Source organism: Papaver somniferum, chromosome 3 (genome assembly GCF_003573695.1).
Source record: "Papaver somniferum cultivar HN1 chromosome 3, ASM357369v1, whole genome shotgun sequence".
NCBI lineage: Eukaryota > Viridiplantae > Streptophyta > Magnoliopsida > Ranunculales > Papaveraceae > Papaver > Papaver somniferum.
Window position 1 is genome coordinate 139,626,107 of NC_039360.1, and position 18,159 is coordinate 139,644,265.

At 38.4% G+C, this 18,159-nt stretch overlaps 1 protein-coding gene across 1 annotated transcript; it reads right to left on the minus strand.

The window, feature by feature from the left end:
* Window positions 1–8,905: 8,905 nt before the first annotated feature.
* LOC113357525 lies at window positions 8,906–11,048 on the minus strand. The gene is made up of 3 exons (XM_026600951.1): window positions 10,744–11,048; window positions 10,485–10,612; window positions 8,906–9,638 (listed from the first exon to the last, which is right to left on the minus strand). Exons 1-3 carry the CDS (start codon window positions 10,910–10,912, stop codon window positions 9,348–9,350), a joined length of 588 nt encoding a protein of 195 aa, XP_026456736.1. The 5' UTR covers window positions 10,913–11,048; the 3' UTR covers window positions 8,906–9,347.
* Window positions 11,049–18,159: the final 7,111 nt, after the last annotated feature.

Genomic DNA, 18,159 nt, shown 5'->3' on the forward strand with positions numbered 1-18,159 from the left:
GAACTCGGTGGAATCCTAGTCCCAGTAACTCTCGCTTTTATTATTTTCATTAAATCCTTAAATTTAATCTTCACAAGTCTTAGAATTCGAATCTTATTACTACAAAAATAATTAAAAATATCATCACTCAACACCAAGAGGAGGGTGTGTTGAGGCAGCATGCCTGGCAACACAATAGTGAGTGTTGAGGAATTTTCTCGTCTCAACACTAAGAGAAAGGATGTGTTAAAGCAGCATGCCTGACAACACAATAGTGAGTGTTGAGGAATTTGCACGTCTCAACACTAATAGAAAGGATGTGTTGAGGCAGCATGCCTGGCAACACAGTTGTGGTGTTGAGGAATTTGCACGTCTCAACACTAAGAGGAAAACGTGTTGAGGCGGTATGCCTGACAACACAATAGTGGTGTTGAGGAATTTGTACGTCTCAACACTAAGAGGAAAACATGTTGAGGCAGTATGCCTGACAACACAATAGTGGTGTTGAGGAATTTGTACGTCTCAACACCAAGAGGAAGGTGTGTTGAGGAAGCATGCCTGGAAACACAGTAGTGAGTGTTGAGTAATTTGCACGTCTCAACACTAAGAGAAAGGATGTGTTGAGGCAGCATGCCTGGCAACACAGTAGTGAGTGTTGAGGAATTTGCATGTCTCAAGACCAAGAGAAAGGATGTGTTGAGGCATCATGCCTGGAAACAAAGTTGTGGTGTTGAGGAATTTGCACGTCTCAACACTAAGAGGAAAACGCGTTGAGGCAGTATGCCTGATAACACAATAGTGGTGTTGAGGAATTTGTATGTCTCAACACCAAGAGGAGGGTGTCTTGAGGCAGCATGCCTGACAACACAGTAGTGAGTGTTGAGGAATTTGCACGTCTCAACACTAAGAGAAAGGATGTGTTAAGGCAGCATGCCTGGAAACACAGTGGTGAGTGTTGAGGAATTTGCACGTCTCAACACTAAGAGAAAGGATGTGTTGAGGTAGCATGTTTGGCAACACAGTAGTGGTGTTGAGGAATTTGCACCTCTCAACACCAAGAGGAGGGATGTGTTGAGGCAGTTTGCCTGGCAACACAATGGTGAGTGTTGAGGATTTTGAACGTCTCAACACTAAGAGGAGAAATGTGTTGAGGAAGTTTGCCTGGCAACACAATGGTGAGTGTTGAGGAATTTGAACGTCTCAACACTAAGAGATTTAAAATTTATTTGATATGCCTAATAGATATAAAACATTTAGTTTAAGGATAGTTACTTAGATCTGTCTCCACTAGGCATGTCCTTCGCACATGATTGGGATTTGGGTGTATCAGGCTCTCCCGTGAGTAAGCAGCGTGACAAAAGTCTCCATGTGTAATTATCCGGAGCTTATTTTCTCGTGGAAGATGTGCTTCCATTGTATTCGCTGGTAAGGCGGTGGCTCTGTTTATACTTCTAAACCTGAAGGAGACTTCAGTCCCCAAGTGTAGATTGCTTTGGTTGTACCACCTGAAATCCATGCCTCTGTGATTTGATACAGTCTTATTATACTTTCCTGGATGGGATGCTTGGAACATCACATGGACGAAATAATGTTTGCAGTTGTTGTTGCTATGGTAAAGCTCTGGCTGGTATCAACGAACGAGCAGCAGCGGTTCTTGGCAGAAGTTGTGATCAGAAGAGACTTGGCTGGCTGCGATCACAATCCTTGGCAGAGAGGAGCGGTGACTACGGGAACGAATCTTAGCAGGAAGGAGTAGCGGCTTCTGTAGAGAACGTTGAAGCAGCTTCTGGAGCAAAACATTTAAGAGGAGCGGCCACTGGAGGCGAAACGTTGAAGCAGAGCGGCTTCTGGAGAGAACGGAGCGGCTTCTGGAGAAAAGTTGAAGCGGAGCGGCTTCTGGAGAGAACATTGAAGCATCTCCTGGAGAAAAGGTCGAAGCGCCAACACAACACGGTTGAGGGCTGAAAATATATCTCGGCGCTGCACCTTAGAGAAATAGAGAAACTCACACATGATCCGTCATAGATTACATGGTTTTGTGAACAGAGTCCCCAGAAAGCATTAATGCACAACTCCACCAATTGATGTTCAGTCACATTTGGTTTATGACAATCTAACGCCCGAATTCTGAATCGCTTGAATAATTATTCGGATGTTCATTGTTTCGCTCCTTTTGAGTTATGGCCATGTCCGTCTGAGATTTAGAAAGAACTTCTTGTCCTTCCATCAAATCAACAATGGTAATAGGGGGTTGGCTTCCTCTGGCCCCTCCGGTCTCTCGTCCTGATGGTAAAGTGACAGCAGCTCTGGTGACAACTGGGAGCGTCACACTTGAAGAAAAAATAGGGGTGGCGGCAGCGGCTCTGGCTCTGGTGATCGGAGATGTAACGCTTGAGGGAATGTCTTCTACGCTGCTTGTGTTGGTGGTTGGGGATGTGGTACCGCGAGATGCGTTGATCGTGCTGGTAGGCGGTACATTGGTGTTACCGGCAGGAATGTGGACACCAGGGGTGTTGTCAGCGCCAGTAACATCAGGATTTGTCGCTGATCCAGACCTAAGATCCATCATCTTGAATTTTGATAAAATTGAAATGAAATCGAAAATTGATCTTGCAACCGAGAGATTAACCTCCCACTGTGGTCGCCAATTGTTTGAGGGTAAAAACTGATTCTACGTTTTTTGGTAAATTTGGGGTGTGTTGATGAGAAACGAATTCAAACCCTAAAAAATGCACAGCACGGGAGTACTTCAGATTCGAGAGATCAATCTGTAAGACTCTCGCCTAAACCAAGAAATGGTCGTTCCAGACTCAATTCGGTCAAAAAGTGAAGGAGAAGGGTTGATCTTAGGGAGGGAAGTGAAGAAGGTGTTGAGATCAAAAATATTGAATTATGAAGGTGTGGCTATTTATGACTTGTATCAGAATGTGAAACTGGCTTGCATAATGTAAGCTATCAATTCTTGGTGTTTTCTGGATACTTGTGTTGATAACACTTGGTTCTCTTTTGTCGAAATAGGTTGAAAACCTATTTATACAAGTCATTTGAGCGCATCCTTGATCTCATAGGAAGTGGAGAAAGTTAAGTGATGCAGTAGTGGGGTTGTGTAGGAGATGGTGATCATCACGTGGTCACTCCTTCACCCACTTCTCTCATCGTGTTTAAACGTTCATCTTTTCCTGATACGTTCTTGTAATGAGTGTGTTGCACGCCGCACGTTGTAAACCACCAGACCAATACCCCAGTAAGTATTCCCCAGTTTGTGACATTTTTGATGTCTCGAGTGAGTGGGTCAATTCGTAGGACTTGCCGCAAAGAATAGCACACACTGCTATTGGGTTAAACAACCAAGTTATTTATGAAGCCGATACTCATAAAATATCGCATGTGTTCGATGCATGTAAAGCATCGCTTTTAAGCAAGCAGCTCAAGACAATCGATGTGCATGAAGCATCGTTGTTTTAGACTTGATTGAATAAGTCGCGGATTGAGCGTCTTAAAAAGGTGGAATGTCCGACCACTTTTGGGAGATCGATTGAGGGTCGTATGAACGAGCCATCTCTTGGTCGATCACTCCTTGTGAAAGAGAGACGGCCGGTGATCATTGAGGTATCTCATTGATAACTCAACACTTGATCTAAGCCGTCCGAACATGCTAGCAAAGTCATACGGATGAGATGATTTGCGGCAGATGTTTGCCGCCGTTGATTCAAATTAGGGTTTGGAAACCATGTGGCCAACCCTAGCTTGGCTAATCGAACGTGAGTGTTGGGCGCCAATAGGAGCAGGCCGATCAGCCATGTGTTAAGACGGGACGTTGGCGTGCATATCGACACCTCCTAGGCCATCTAAAATCAGATCTAGACCACTCGATTCATCCTGCGAAGATGAGTGGTCATGATCGATTTGCGACACAAGCTCATTACCGCAAACGTGAATTAAGGTTTAGAATGTCCACGACTACTCTAATTCAATCGAGCGACTCGATGCATCATTGACTTACCACGGGTAAGTCGATCGAGCGGGAATAATGTTGGGCCGGTGGTGAACTCGTGTGCACCTCCTTGACTGTCCAAAACGCGATCTAAGCCATCCAACTAGGCTGGCTAAGTTGGAAGGTCTTGATCGATTTAAGACGCTAATACATTGTCGCGACCCAAATTAGGGTTTTGAAAACATCGTGTTTGCCTTAGCTTGGGCAAACGATTTGTGGCTCTACGGACTGGCCGTGGACTTGCAGATCGAGCAAGGGGGAAGTTGGTACGCCAGTGTGCATGATGGCATTTACTTAATCATCCGTAGGAAGATCCAAGCCGTCCAACTAGGCTGGCGAAGTTGGACGGTCGTGATGCTTCTGAGACCCTTTCTAACGGTTTCAGCTCGTTCGAGCTATTTTTATACAACGATCACCCATGTTTGGGGTCGGCGTTCGAAGCACTTGTGGCTGAGGGAATGAGACTCGATCGACTAGGGCACTAGTGGGCCCACCGGTGGTCACTACGGTGATTGCCTAGTTCTGTTAGGAGTAAGCTACGCTTATTAAATCGTACGGCCAAGCTGTGTGGTCGTGATCGTTTCTGAGACTGATATTGACAATCTAGATTTTCCTTAAGGAATTTAATCATGTTCGATCGAGATGTTTTTAACTAACAGTACGTCGATACGAGATTCTCTTTATCAGGGAGTGACATAGCTTGTGTGGGTATTTCATGTAGATCTCAATACTGGCACTTCGGGAGATTCATGCTCCTCTGCTGAGAGTGAACACTTAATCGTCATGTCATGTCAATGATGAGAGTTACGCTGAGAACACAGCACGGAAAATACTAGGCAAATCATGCATTAATTGATAATGCTGGTATAGAATTGAAATCACAGAATATTTGGGATTGCTACTACGCGCACCATTCTGAGTGAATTTCATATACATTGAATAGCTCAATGAGCGAGGAGGTTTTCTGCACTCGTCACTTTTCAACCCCTTGCAGGGTGACAGCGCATTAAATACTGGTTTTACAATTTTAGGCCTGAACTAAAAACCACCATCAACAACGGGAAGCCATTCCGCAAAGTCGTGTGGGATAGCATTTGTCTGTTTTTGTAAGTTTAATAAGGCTATACCTTAAGAGGTAGATTTTGAGGGGTATTTAAATAAGTTTTCCTATTGTTATTTCACATTTTCTGGTTAAAAGAATCCACTGATTACACAATGAGTGTAAAAAATCTACGGGGCACAGGTTATGTTCAGAAGTAGATCATTTGATTGATCAAAAAAAACACAAGACATTTTCCCAATTTATGTGGTAGTAAAACCTCAAAATGATTTGTACTTTGACATTCCTCCATTTCCCAATTAACCATGGTAAGATTGTAAATCACTCTTTTAATTATTTTTTTCTTTAATCATATCATGTCTTCTACATAATAATGTCCAGAGGAACAAAGTTAGGATCGACAATTAGTATCACACTAACCAAGTTATATCTTTCCCGTTCGAATCTCACATAACTCTAATGAAAACGTGAAAAAGTGGTGTATGTGTTAGTATTTTCCGTACAAGAATAAGAAAAAAGAATAAGAAGAAGAGAATCAAATAGAAACTTTTATTCGGTTTTGATAATTTTTCAAGAACTTGGATGAATGATCAACAACTCCTGGAACTGTATATAATTTTATAAACAATCATATTGATTATTCCAAATTGGTATCGATTTGACATGACTTGTTTCAAAATAATCGATCTAAGTCAAAATTCTCTTAACTTGGTTGGAGAAAAGGAAAGTCGGGAAAGCAACATCATCTCATTTTAATATGGGCAACGGGTAACCGGATTTAATGCAAAATCAGGACCGTCAATAGCTCATCCTCTAATGGATACAACGAGGCTATTAAAATTTGTCAAATAAGACCATGTCAAGGGATACCTTCTCATATATAAGATCATAATGAAGTAAACCATAGTGATCTTTAATATCTATATATTTTACTTTAACAACCATAATGCATATTATAACCGGATAAATTGATAAGGGTTCAATCAAGCTGATTATATGGAAGAAAAAATTGAGAAACTAATGTTGTCTTCTGAGACAATTCAGGAAGCGGGACGAACAACCTTGATAGAAACCGTTTTTTTATCTATAAATACATGTATGGCTTATCATCATATGGGTCATCATGAAATGGTATCATTTTATCCATTGTTGCCTGTAAATCATCTTCGTATCAATTATTAGATATTTTAGCTTCATCCCTCCACGAGGAACGCTCCAATATTTAATCTCCACTTCGTGGTCCGTGGAAGGCCGGGAGCTGGGGATTAAATTGAGACTTGTTGTCGGTGCCTTAAAATTATCTCAAGTTGCTGATATTTCTCATATTTTGGTGATGTCCTTCACTTCTATATGTATTTACAACCAATAGTAGCTTCGGTCTTTTGAAGTTAGGGCTAGAAGACGAGCCAACTAACTATCATTGCCAGCATCCCCGCAACAGATTATTTTATGAATTTTATGCTATCACTCTTAAACACATATCGTAGTAATAGTCCTAAAAATAATTGTCGCTACATGATTTCATCTCAGAGTTGGTAGTTTACTGATATACACTTTATCTTTTGGGTCAATTTTTGCTTGTTTGTCAACTCCCTATTTTCCATATATCTATAAATTGGTATTCGTAATGGGTTGTCATAGGCATAACGAATTACTTCACTTTTTTTTCTCTTTTTTCCTTTCTTGCAATTAAAGACCTATATACTAAAATCTATTAAACTAAACATACAAACATGGAAATGAAACGTTATTGGTTGATCCTCTCACAACTACAGTCGATAATGGAGGAATAGATTTCGACAAGTTTGTTTCTCTAAAAGGTAAGATATAAGCAGACTGAAAACTAGAACATGATATGAAACTGCTGGAATATCATTCTTCGTATCTATTGAAAGCCTATCAGAAAATAAGAACTTAAAATATAAAGAGGCGGTGAAGATGCGGTTGTCCATTCTTTGTTATGGCGAGTTTTCCTTGCTAATTTTGCCAAACTATCTGCCACCTTGAGATCGATTGACCATATCCAGATATTTTTGTTTTATGTATTAATGTGTTTTTTCTCTTTTCCCAATAAAAATCTTGAAAATACTTCCATACATAATAGGAACATGTAAGGAGATAGGGAGTCTCTTTGCCTTATTCCCCTAGAAGGTTTAAAGGAGTTACCATATAAAAAGCAACTCCATTACAATTGTGATACACAATTGGTCCTTCGAAGACCAACCTGTTGCTGGATGAAGAATGCCTGAAGTACATAGACTACTTTTCATATCAATCAATCAGAGGAAAATAAATTTTCTTATACAAATCAAATGGGGCCTAATCGTACAAAATTGGTCCTTCTACCACTTGGTCAGCCGTGCTTCATCAATTTTACGTTCTCCAGACGACGCTCTATCATCCTGTAAGCACTACTACATAAACTATTGCTCCTCAGACGATTATTTAACATCATTGGATCCCTAAATCGGATCAGACTATCTGGTAAAAACCTGACGGCTAAGTTCAATTTACCCATCAACTATATCGTATATTTGTTTGAGGGTTTAGACGATTTGCTTCATTGAGCACTTGCCTGCTCCACCACTTTTCATTTTAACCTGTAAAGTGTTTTTTACCCATCAACACCCTCCTCTAAGATCAACCTATCTTTTTTTTTTGTGACCATTTTCTTAGTTTAGGCTCGTCTTATACGATTTAGATTTTCAAACCTAAAAAAATACTTCTACAGTACATTGTTTACCCTAGAACCAAATTTTAAGAAGTACATTGTTTTCCCCAGAACCAAATTTTAAGGTACAAACAACACTTAACCACGTTAATAGTTATATTTCTACTAGATAAAGTAGTTACCCCTCTATTCCACAAAAGTCTATCTTAGAGCAACTGCAGTGGACGACTAAACCCAAATTTTTAGTCGAGTGGGCTGGCGTAGTGGGACGGACCATCGATCAAAATTTGATCAAAGAGTAAAATCCAGACCAAATTTGGTCGGCGATCAAGACCAAACCCAAATATAGTCGGGCGTTTATATAATGTTCGCCTACCCGACGGGCGTTGGTACAATGTTTGTTTGTAGCCGCGCGTTCGTAAAGTTAACGCCTGGTGCAGGGCGTTGGTATAATGTCCGCCTGGATGGGACGTTGGTATAATGTCCGCCTGGATGGAGCGTTGGTATAATGTCCGCCTGAATGGGGCGTACGTAAAGTTAACGCCGGGCACCCAGGCGTACATAATGTTAAAGCCTCTCTTGGGGCGTTGATATAGTCATGATCTTTACTCACTTCATTTGAAAACTTTGCTTGGGGCGTTAACTTTATCAACGCCCCATTTTTTTTTTTTGTTTTTTGAATATGTCGGGCGGAATCTTTACAAACGCCCCATGTCAGGCGTTATCTTTATCAACGCCTGATTCCAGGCGTAAGCTTTATCAAAGCGCGATCAAATATACTCTTTTCCCACTAAGCCACATGACGGACTAAACCCAAATTTGGTCTTTTTTTTTAGTCTTTGGTCTTTGGTTATACTCGCACCACTGTGGACGCTCTTACATCATATTTTTTTCCCCTAAAAATAACAAAATTAGGGAAGTGTAAGACTAAAAGTCAGTGTTTGCTTTTACAGTTAGATTGGATGTGGTACCTTGTACATGATACACATCTGGAAGTAGCTTTTCGACTTCTTAAAGTCAAAAGCAAAAGATAGCTTGGGTATAAAATTTTAGAATGACCACTAAAAAACAAGCAACATATTTTTTTGCTTCCAGCTTTCTGGTATCCAAACACTACTTAGTAGTTAGATTATCCAAGGACCCAGAGGTTTGAGGTTAAACAACAAAACCAACTTCACTATCGATAAACAGAAAGTGTACATACCAAACACAAAATAAAATTAGTGGCTTCATAAACTAGCTAGCACAACAACTAAACGAGACTTGAAACAGTTATACGATCTTCTCTGATTGTGCTATGGTGAACACCCATTTTCACCCATTTTTACAAGAAAGTAGACTTAATTATTGATGTTGAAACACATGTATACTTATCTTCTCTAATCTAAGGTAACAACAAATGACAAACAATATATCAGAATCAACTCAAGAACACGGTTATCATTTCGCATACAAAATTATCAACGCGGAGGAGAGCTTATTAATCTTCTCTAAGTAACAACGAATGTCATAGCTATCACAGCTACCTTGGATTTCAAAAACATTCAAACCTTTCTCTTGTCTGTTTGGTTCAGGACTTCAAACAACCAGTCTTTCATATTCAATTATCAGTCATAATCAGGAGCAAAAGCTACCTGTTATCTCTAATCACCTTCCTGCATGTTATCTTTATTAATGTCTTCGGGGGGAAGAGATAAGAACTGAAATATCTTTTGGAGCTGCGCAGCGTCAACTCTGAACTTTTCTGCGATCTGATTGATATCCATGTGTCCATTATGATCTTCAGCCTTGCCTTGATGTAGTTGTAGTATGTAACGGATTTGGTTTACATTTAAGGTTCCTGGGGGAACAACTTTCTCCTCGAAGCGCCCAGAATCTATCGTTGTATTCCGCAGCTTTGGCATGGGTCTATTATACTTTTCCACAACAAATGCCTGCATCACAATAATCAGAAATGCACCAAAACCCTTGGAAATTGTGTATATAACAATCTCTAGTTCACAGAGACTAAGTGCTATGAGAAATAAATATAGCATGTGTTTGTGAAGTTTCTTTTCCAGCAACTGCGTTTTCACTGGAAACACTTTTTCATTCTACAATTTGATGTTTAAGAACTTCCACATGCATCTCTGTCAGTTTGATAGCTCTAACAGCAAATCTTGACAATGGTTTAGTTCAAGCTATGGCATGAAGACAAACAATGTTATAATTTTTTTTGAAGGGAAAACAATGTTAGGATACAAACAATGTTATGATAAATGAGCAAATATGAACAAAAACCTTTCCAGCGGAATTCTAAATCCTAAACAACTACACTACCTCTACCAAAGTTCATAGACCCGAATTAACCAAACCAATTTCTTTTAATCATTACAGACAGAAGAACAGGCTTAATGTGCTTCAAGGATAAGACATTCATACGACAAGGCCCCCAATCCCAACGCCTTGCCAACTAAGACCTAGGACACAAAGGGAAAGTGTTTTACTGCCAACAAATGAGTTTGAACATAACGAATATCCATTAGAACACATCTTTTGGTTGTTGATATTAAACATTTCAATCTTCTAAGCAACTCTGTCAATGGAACTCCATACACTGCTGTTTTAGTTTTTATATCCTAATTATGCCTATTGACCACAACAACAAAAAAAATAACCTAGAGGAGGTATCAATTGAAAAAAATAAAGTGAATAATCACTAAACACAAATACCCATACATTGCAACATAAGTATACTCATCTCTCAAAGAAATATTGAAGAAACTGAATATCATACACACCTCTCCCATTTCAAGCTTCCCTCCAGGTTTAGACTTTATTCTACCCACCATCTGACTAAGCATAGCATCATATCCTGAATCTTTTTCCTCTTCAAGTATATTCTCAGTATTCATCCTTGCCTCACCCGCTGAAAAGAAATCAATTTATTTGCTCAAATTTCTTACACAATTTAGTCTATAAAAATTCCAATCAATTCAGTTCTGAAAGTTAATTCTCTTGACATTCAATAACGCATACATTTATACAGCAGAAACTAACCAGAATCATGATCAACTGTTTCACCCTTGTTAGATATGACTTTGTCTTCAATTGGAACAGAAATTGAAGGTTTTTCAACATTCTTGATTTGTGAAGAAACAGATGGTGCTGATGCTTCTAAAGAACTACTTCGGATTTTACCTGTGGATCTTCTCAATGCTTGCCCCATTGGTTATTACTATAATTTAATTGTTTTTCTGCATTCTCAAATTAGGGTTTGGGTGGAAGTTGGAACACATGAGAGCGAACAACTCTATGAAACAGACCTTTGTTTGTTTCGGATTTAGGGAAATAATGAGTCTAGCATCAAAGATTTGATGGTTTATGATTTAAGCACGACACGCGAAAATAAGGAGATTTATGATAATAGTAGGATACAGGTGTCGTGTTTACCAAAGTGGAATAAGGAGATCTATGATACACCTTTGAGTAGCAAAGTTTAAGAAGAATATAGGAGACGCGTGGATAGTATAAGGTCGACACATGCCTACCGGGTACAGGGGCTTACGCTTTCGGAGGGGATTATATAAACTGTTATAGAGCATCTCAAATGCAAAAGTTCAAAATTATCCTATCAGTGACGGAATTTGGGGTGGCTTACATCGGCTGCAGCCCCTAAATCCAGTAAAAGCTTAGTCATCCCGTTGTAATCGTTGAGAAAAAATCAAATAGCCCAGGTACTGATTCGGTTTAGCCCAGTAGTTAATAACGAAAGGAAAATCCAACGGAGAATGGAGATGCACCCACGTGTATTCTTCTTACTGTGACACTGATACTACGAATCCTCACAAATACAATTATTTGTCCTTTTTGCTCAGTATGTGCATCCCGCCTCTTTATCTTTTGTTTTTGACTTTACAAAGTGTTGGGGCATGCTGTTAGTCGGTGTTAATCATGGTAAAGGAGTCAATGGAGTTGCATTCCTAAGAAAGAAAAAAATTCTACTAGCGTATTAATTTAGATAACCATTCACAGAAGAGTAATATCAAGAAAAGTGGCATGTATGAATTCCGAATTCACGTTATTGATATCATAATATAATGACCTTACCACTACATTTATTCAATTAATTATTATTATGCTTACGAATTATGTGTGTTGTTTTTGGCTTTTTTTACCGTTTACAATTTTTTTCGTTTCATTTCATTTTATGAAGTATCAGGTATCTCATGTATAAATGAACTTCAACTCCTCTTTGTTCCTTAATTAGATATATTGTTAGACTTGTATGTACACCTTTCATCATCCACCACATGTACAGGAAGAGACACGTGGTAGGCATGCCAAGCGAGACATCAAAACATGATAGCAAGCATCTCATCAGAAGATGTCATCGGTCAGCAAATCTGACGGTCAGGAACAAAGGATCACAGAGGTATGATGGCTCAGAGGAGCACCAGATAATACCCCTTGGGTGTTAACACACCCAATCCCGAGGAAGATCCCAGATCAACGGCCGAGAGGAAGTTTGGCTGACACAGATGTGACCAGACAAAGAGACACTTGTCTGACACGAGCAGACATCCATTTACCCGCATTAAATACCAAAGAGATACACACGTGTCAATCAGCTCGTGGAAGAGGCGAGGATAACCCTTCGTATTCAAGCTCAGGCCGCGGCATATGCCGAAGACCTCTGCGTAGTAGGCACAAAGCACAAGAAGATAAGATTACAACGGCACCTCTGAAATGGGACCCACGTTCCAACCCTATAAATACCCCTCTCCACTAAGAGAAGAGAGGTCGACGATTTGGGAGAGCAATTATAGGAGAATATAGGAGAGAGAAATAGGAAGAGTAAGTAATCCCCTACTTCCGCAGACCTATGTATATTCTAAAGTCATTCGACTATCTTTGTAACCATTCGGTACATAGTGAAACACCAACCCCGTGGATGTAGGCCTTAGTGCCGAACCACGTAAATCTGTCTCATTTACATTTCAGCACCTTACATTCAGCGTTAAACTTCATATGCTTTATATTTATACTTGATTCTTGTTTTATTCCTTTATACGAACATTATTTATGATAATATTCGACTAGACAATGACAAGCCCGAAGGCTTCGAGTCGATGAATCGATATAATCAACCCCGTTACACATACGACGTACAATTCTAGAATTAGGATGTATGCGAATATTGTTTGTGAACACGTGGATGGCTTCGTGATTTATGTGTTCACAAGACTAATTCATATCATGGTTGTTATTTGAAATAGCTATAAAGTAAATGGATTCGATTCAGTGTGTTCTGATTCAAGAAAAGGACAAAATATTATGCACATTTTGTTTAAATAAAAATGTCAGCCAATTAGAAATTCAAATCAGATATCTTACTGTAAAACATGTGGATTACATTATCGAACTACAAATGTTGCGCGCCAACGTCTTACTCCCTTCATTTATTTGACTGTATTTATTTTTATCGTATTTTAGATGAATGCTGGGGAAAAAAAATTAGCCCACCCAGCCTTTAATTCCTGGTTCCGTCGCTGGTTATTCGGTAATAATTCATCTTTCTATCATTGAGTTGAACTTCACTAGATATATCCACTGAAACACCTGCCACGGGATTCTTTAGTGGGACCGGAAACCATTAAAGAAATATTCAGTCTGCTGCCGACACAAAAAGTTTATTCTCGAGCATGTCGGTATTGCTGACGACATAGTATGTTGCTTAAATTTTTATGCCGGTACATGATGTAAATTACCCAGAAAGTTGAATTTTTCTTTACTTGACTATCGGCATTGATAGATTTCTGTCGAGCATGCTGAAAATTAGTTCCGACATAGAATGTTAGTTACCAAGCATGTCGGTGAAAGTGCAGCTTGTGCTTTGTGCGTATGACTCCTAGGCATCAGTAAAGGCTTTGAAAGGGGTTCCTATTCTCTAACCCATCCACGACCAAAGTTCATCCCTGTAGGTAGTGGCCTTCATGAAGCATAACCTGATTCAAAAACAATTGAAACAGGATAAGTAATTTGCAAAGCTACAGGAGGGAAATTGAATTTTTGTTACATGCATCAACTAGTTATTCTGTGTCGCCCTGTAAAGGTGTAAAAATTGATCCAGTATGAACTACTTGTTCATTGGAGATATTGATTTCGGGCGGTTCTCATCTATCACCACAATTCTTTTAAAAAGTTTAGTTGGGACATCCTCCTCCTCCGTGGAAGAAACAAAAAAAGACAAAACAGTAGTTTAATTTTGATCAGCCAAATTCAAAAATCCCCAAAACGTTCTTCAAATTTAATGTTTAAGTATTAACCAAAAATTCTGGGAACCACAACGAGTGCTACGGGCATAGAATTCAAGCTAAAGATAATGCCGACACGGGAAAACGGTACGATATTCATCCAAAAATTCATGCCGGGACAAACTGTCGGCAGGGTATTCATCATGAACACAATGCCGGGAACGGATTGAACCTATTTTTAAGAATTTGTTGGGGTTTTGATTTTGATTTCTATAAACCCGGTGTTTTACTTTGAGGATTATGTTTCCGAAAGCATTTTTATAGAAGAGATTAATACAGAGGCGAAGTTTTTTTTTGAACCGATGATCAATCCACGATAAAAATCGTCTTGAAAAGGAAAAGGGGATAGGCTACAATGATTTTTGTTTGGGTTAAGTGGCAAAATGCCCCAATTTGGACTACAACGTCGTGAAATGTCCCTGACGTTAGGCAAAAGATCAAAATGCCTCATTCCGTTACTTTTACCTTGAATAGTCAAAATCAGTCAAAATTGGTCAAAATGCCCATCTTGACTAGTCAACTGTATTGTGAATTGGCGATTTTTCCCTTCAATGAAAATGACGGTAGACATGTTGCACGTGTGCTTATAATTTCGTGAGACACGTGGCAAATAAAACATTGACACGTATGCAATGTAAAACGATGACACGTGGAATGTGGCCGACACTTGTACCATACGAGCGGGTTCGTACGTCTGCTTCTAGTCTCATCTTCAACCTTGGTGTTTCAGCCACAGAAAAAAAAAAAAAAGAACCAGACCGATAGAGAGAGAGATCGAGATACAGAGAGAAATTTCCAAAAAAGAGAGACAGAGAGAGATCGAGAAAGGAGAAGAACAGTGAGGAACCAGATCGAGAAGAAAAGATAGATGAGACGGAGAAGATAAGATCCACGTTTGAGAACATTGACGAACATGTAATTTCCCTTTCTTCGTTAAACCCTAATTTTGTTTTACGATTTCTGATTTTCGATTCGTTTGTTTTTCTTGAAACCCAACCTTGTGAAAATGGATTTATGAACTTAGGGTTTCAGAGACTTGAAATGAAATTAGGGTTTCAGAAGCTGTAACTAGGGTTTCATGAAACTAAATTAGGAATTATAATTTGGGTTTTTTCAATTTTAGCAGATGAAATTGGTTTGTATGATGATTTATAATTGTGTCTCTGTCTCTCTTTCTCTGAATTTTATCTATCTCTTTTGCTTTATAACCATGCCATGGCTAAGAATTGAATGAATCTACTAAGTGACCTTTGATTTTAGTGTGTTGATTAATTTTAATTACTGCATGATAACCTGTATCTTATATGTTTCAAATTGTATCCACACTTTTCAAATGACCTTTGGATTTAGTGTTTTAGTAACTTGAAGTGCCCTGACTTGAATGTGCACTAGTAGAATTAAGGGATAATTTGTGTTTTTGTATATAATTGAGTGTTTATAGTACAATTCTATTCAGTTGGTCCCACTTTGCTGCAATTAAATTAGTAAGCAATTGAATTAGGGTCTCAGATAAACAAATTATGTTCAATTTAGCATTTTTATCGGTGGGGTTAGTGGGCTTGATATTTGAAAAGTAAGCATTTTAATTTATGTAACCCCTATAAAAAATTGGGACACTCTTTGAATACTCTGAAGATTTTGATAATATATGTATTTGGAGCCATATCTTACTGAAATTATAAAGAGTTTTAGACACAAAATGAATGGCACATAAAGGTACCGAATGCATATATATCCAGTCAGCTCAGTCAGTTGAACATATGAAAATCACAGTCTGTATTATTTTTGTTTATGATATGCCATCATGGGGAGTTGTTTCACATATGTGTCTAGTGCTCGTTGTAGCAGTGTGAAGCTTAAAAAATGAAAACGGTTTTGAAAATCTATGATATCTTTTTTTCAAGTAATCATTCGTTATTTCTCGACTGTTGTTACTCCTCGTTCCGTCATAACAATAACTGAATCGACCGATTCATTTTGCTTTTTCCATTTTGAACTCTTAAAATGTCTAGCACATGTTTCATGTCATATTTTTGAAATTTGATCTTTGTTGTCTCCAATACCACATTCTCTCAACTAGGTTCTCATAGAGAGACCAGGGATAGTGAGATCGGATAAATGGATAAATAGAGATTCATTTTTAAGGCCAAGACCTAGGGTCGGTAAGAAAGGGAATACACATCTTGGGACATAGTTTAAGGCAAGTATTTCGTTAAAGAGTGGTAGTTTACAAATTAATTGTAATTTTTCAGTGCCTCAATATTAGAATATTGGACTCTTTAGTTGCACTCTAGTTGTACTATTCTATATAGTTTATACTACTAGCAATCAGTTAGTCTAGTGATAAAATGGTTAAAGGTAACATAATTTGATAATGATTATGCATAATTTGACTAGGAATGCTGTAATTTTCGTATCCCAGTCGTACAGGTGCCTTGCCTTAATGGTTCTTGAATATAGAAAAATGCGGTCTCCTCACTTTATATCTGTATTCAATTCACCATGACTGGCACTACATTTTCTGTGAGAATCAGCAGGACAAGTATTCAGTTCACATTATTAGTGGTCTTTTAATGTTTGTGGATGTTTTAAATTGTATAAGTTGCTTTTCAGTCTTTTGTTTGTTGTGAAATGTAACTTGAAGTTGCCTTGTCTTGCATTTACACTAATTAGGTGACTAATGTAAAATCATATAGTGATTAAGTGTGAGCAATTACCCTTGTAATCTCACCCTATAAGCTTGCTACAATAGAATGAACTCTGTGTAGGGCTTGTTAAATGTTTCATTGATTTGTTTTATTTTTATTTAATGTTTCAGGATGGATAGTGAAGATAGGGATTTCTGGATAACTGATATAGGTGGCAGATTCAATGACTTGTTATGATTGTAAAGCTGGTACAAGTGGAGAGGAATTTATGGCTATGCTAAAGAGAAGATTGGTAAGGGAACAAGGTATGGATCCAAAACTTGGATTGTATTTATTTAATGATGCGGATGGGGATGCTGATGATAAGTGTGAATCAGAAGAGAAAGGCCTTGTCTGCACCAACTTATGCATCAAAGAAATCTGCTGATATACCACTATTGACTATTGTCAAAGGGAAAAGCAGCTGCTACTACACCATCTTCTTCTTCAGATGGTTCCCTGAAAAAGGGTAAGACAACTGCACAATCCTCCTCTACTGCAGCTGATGTTGGTGCTAAAAGGAAGGTGTCACATCCATCTACTTCTTCTACACCTTCTACTGCATGTTTTAACCGGACTTATAATGGTCATGTTAAGATTTCTAGCCAAACAATCAACATTACTGAACCATCATCAAAAAGGGTTAGAAAGCCTAACTCTAAATATCAGTAATGTCAGAAATCTTGGGTTCTTTTTCAATTATGTTTTTTTTAGCATTTCTAGACCTATGAAGTTTTCATGGAAGATATACTAGTTGCTAGTTTAGGTTTAAGAGTTTTAACAGTTTTTTGTTTATAAATTTATAGTTTTATTTAAAAATTATGGAGACAATCATGGTTTTATTTCATGAGTTAACAGTTATTTGTTTATAAATGTATGGTTTGAATTGATGTTCAGTTAATTTGTAGCGGTTAGTTTGAATTGATGGCATACATGTCGCAATCCTAGTTAATAGGACACAGTGGTCATTTGTAAAAAATAACAATCATTTCGGTAAAACACATCCTCATCTGGGACCGTCCATTTCTGATTTTTTTTTGCCACGTGTCACCTTTTTAGTACACGATGGGAAAAAGCCCAGAAGCCAAAACAGTCACCCTTATGCCATCTTTTTTATCAAAAGGGTATAAATGTTTTCTTATCACGCGTGCAGACCGCATGTTTCTGAATTTGACCACTTAACCATGTCTAACGGCAACTTTAACGGATTGGGACATTTCGATATCATTTTGGGGCATTTTAATCTTTCGCCTAACGTCCGGGGCAGTTTCTCAACCATGGTGTTTATTTTGGGGCATTTGCACTTAACCCTTTTTGTTTTTAAATTTAGGTTTTTATTTAGGTCAAAGGGTAGCATAGTAATTATAATTAATGTGAAGCATAATTTAGTACTTTCAATCCAAAAAACACCCTTTCACAGACTATTGGATGAGGATAGCAAGTTATATCCCCGATTAATTTAACTATCCCAA